Here is a 567-nt window from a genome sequence, read left to right on the forward strand (position 1 = left end):
GGCCGAGGAGGGGGGCTGAGCGCCGCTGGGCTGGATGGCCCTGGCCGAGGGCGGCTGGTGCTTGCTGAAGCGCTGCGGGCCCGACGCGCCCCCAGGCCGGGAGCTGCCTAACTCGCCCGCGTCGCTGTCACCGTCCGGCTGCTCCCCGTCGCGGACGGCCAAGCCCGAGAGCCTGGCCGAAGGCAGGGCCTTACGCGGCCCCTTCGTCTCTCTGGCGTCCGCGCCGTCCAGCCTGCCCAGCTGGGAGGACCTGCTGCTCTTCGCCGACCTGGATCAGGCCAACAAGCTGCTGTGGTCCAGCCGCGCCTCGGCCAAGCTGAGCCCGGAGCCCGGCCCGCCGCCGCCGCCGCCCGTCGAGGACATGTACCACCCGCACCAGAGCCTGCAAGGCGGTGCCTACGAGGGACCCGCGCCCGCCGGCTTCGCCTCCCACGCCGCCGCCGGCGGCTCCCCGGTCTACGTGCCCACCACCCGCGTGGGCTCCATGCTGCCCTACCTGCAGAGCCCCGCCGGGGCCGGCCAAGGGGGGCCACAGCCGGCCTGGCCGCCCCCGCCCGCCCCCGAGAG

At 76.7% G+C, this 567-nt stretch overlaps 1 protein-coding gene across 1 annotated transcript in view; it reads left to right on the forward strand.

The window, feature by feature from the left end:
* The first annotated feature begins 25 nt into the window (after positions 1-25).
* Positions 26-567, forward strand: part of GATA6 (GATA binding protein 6) — a 40,006-nt gene continuing 39,464 nt past the window's right edge. The window contains exon 1 of the mRNA XM_015417140.1: positions 26-552. Within this exon, the coding sequence (XP_015272626.1) occupies positions 35-552 (518 nt within the window). The 5' untranslated portion in view covers positions 26-34. The remainder of the gene's footprint in view (positions 553-567) is intronic.

This window comes from Gekko japonicus, unplaced genomic scaffold (assembly GCF_001447785.1).
Source record: "Gekko japonicus isolate JY-2015 unplaced genomic scaffold, Gekko_japonicus_V1.1 scaffold1055, whole genome shotgun sequence".
Classification (NCBI taxonomy): Eukaryota; Metazoa; Chordata; class Lepidosauria; order Squamata; family Gekkonidae; genus Gekko; species Gekko japonicus.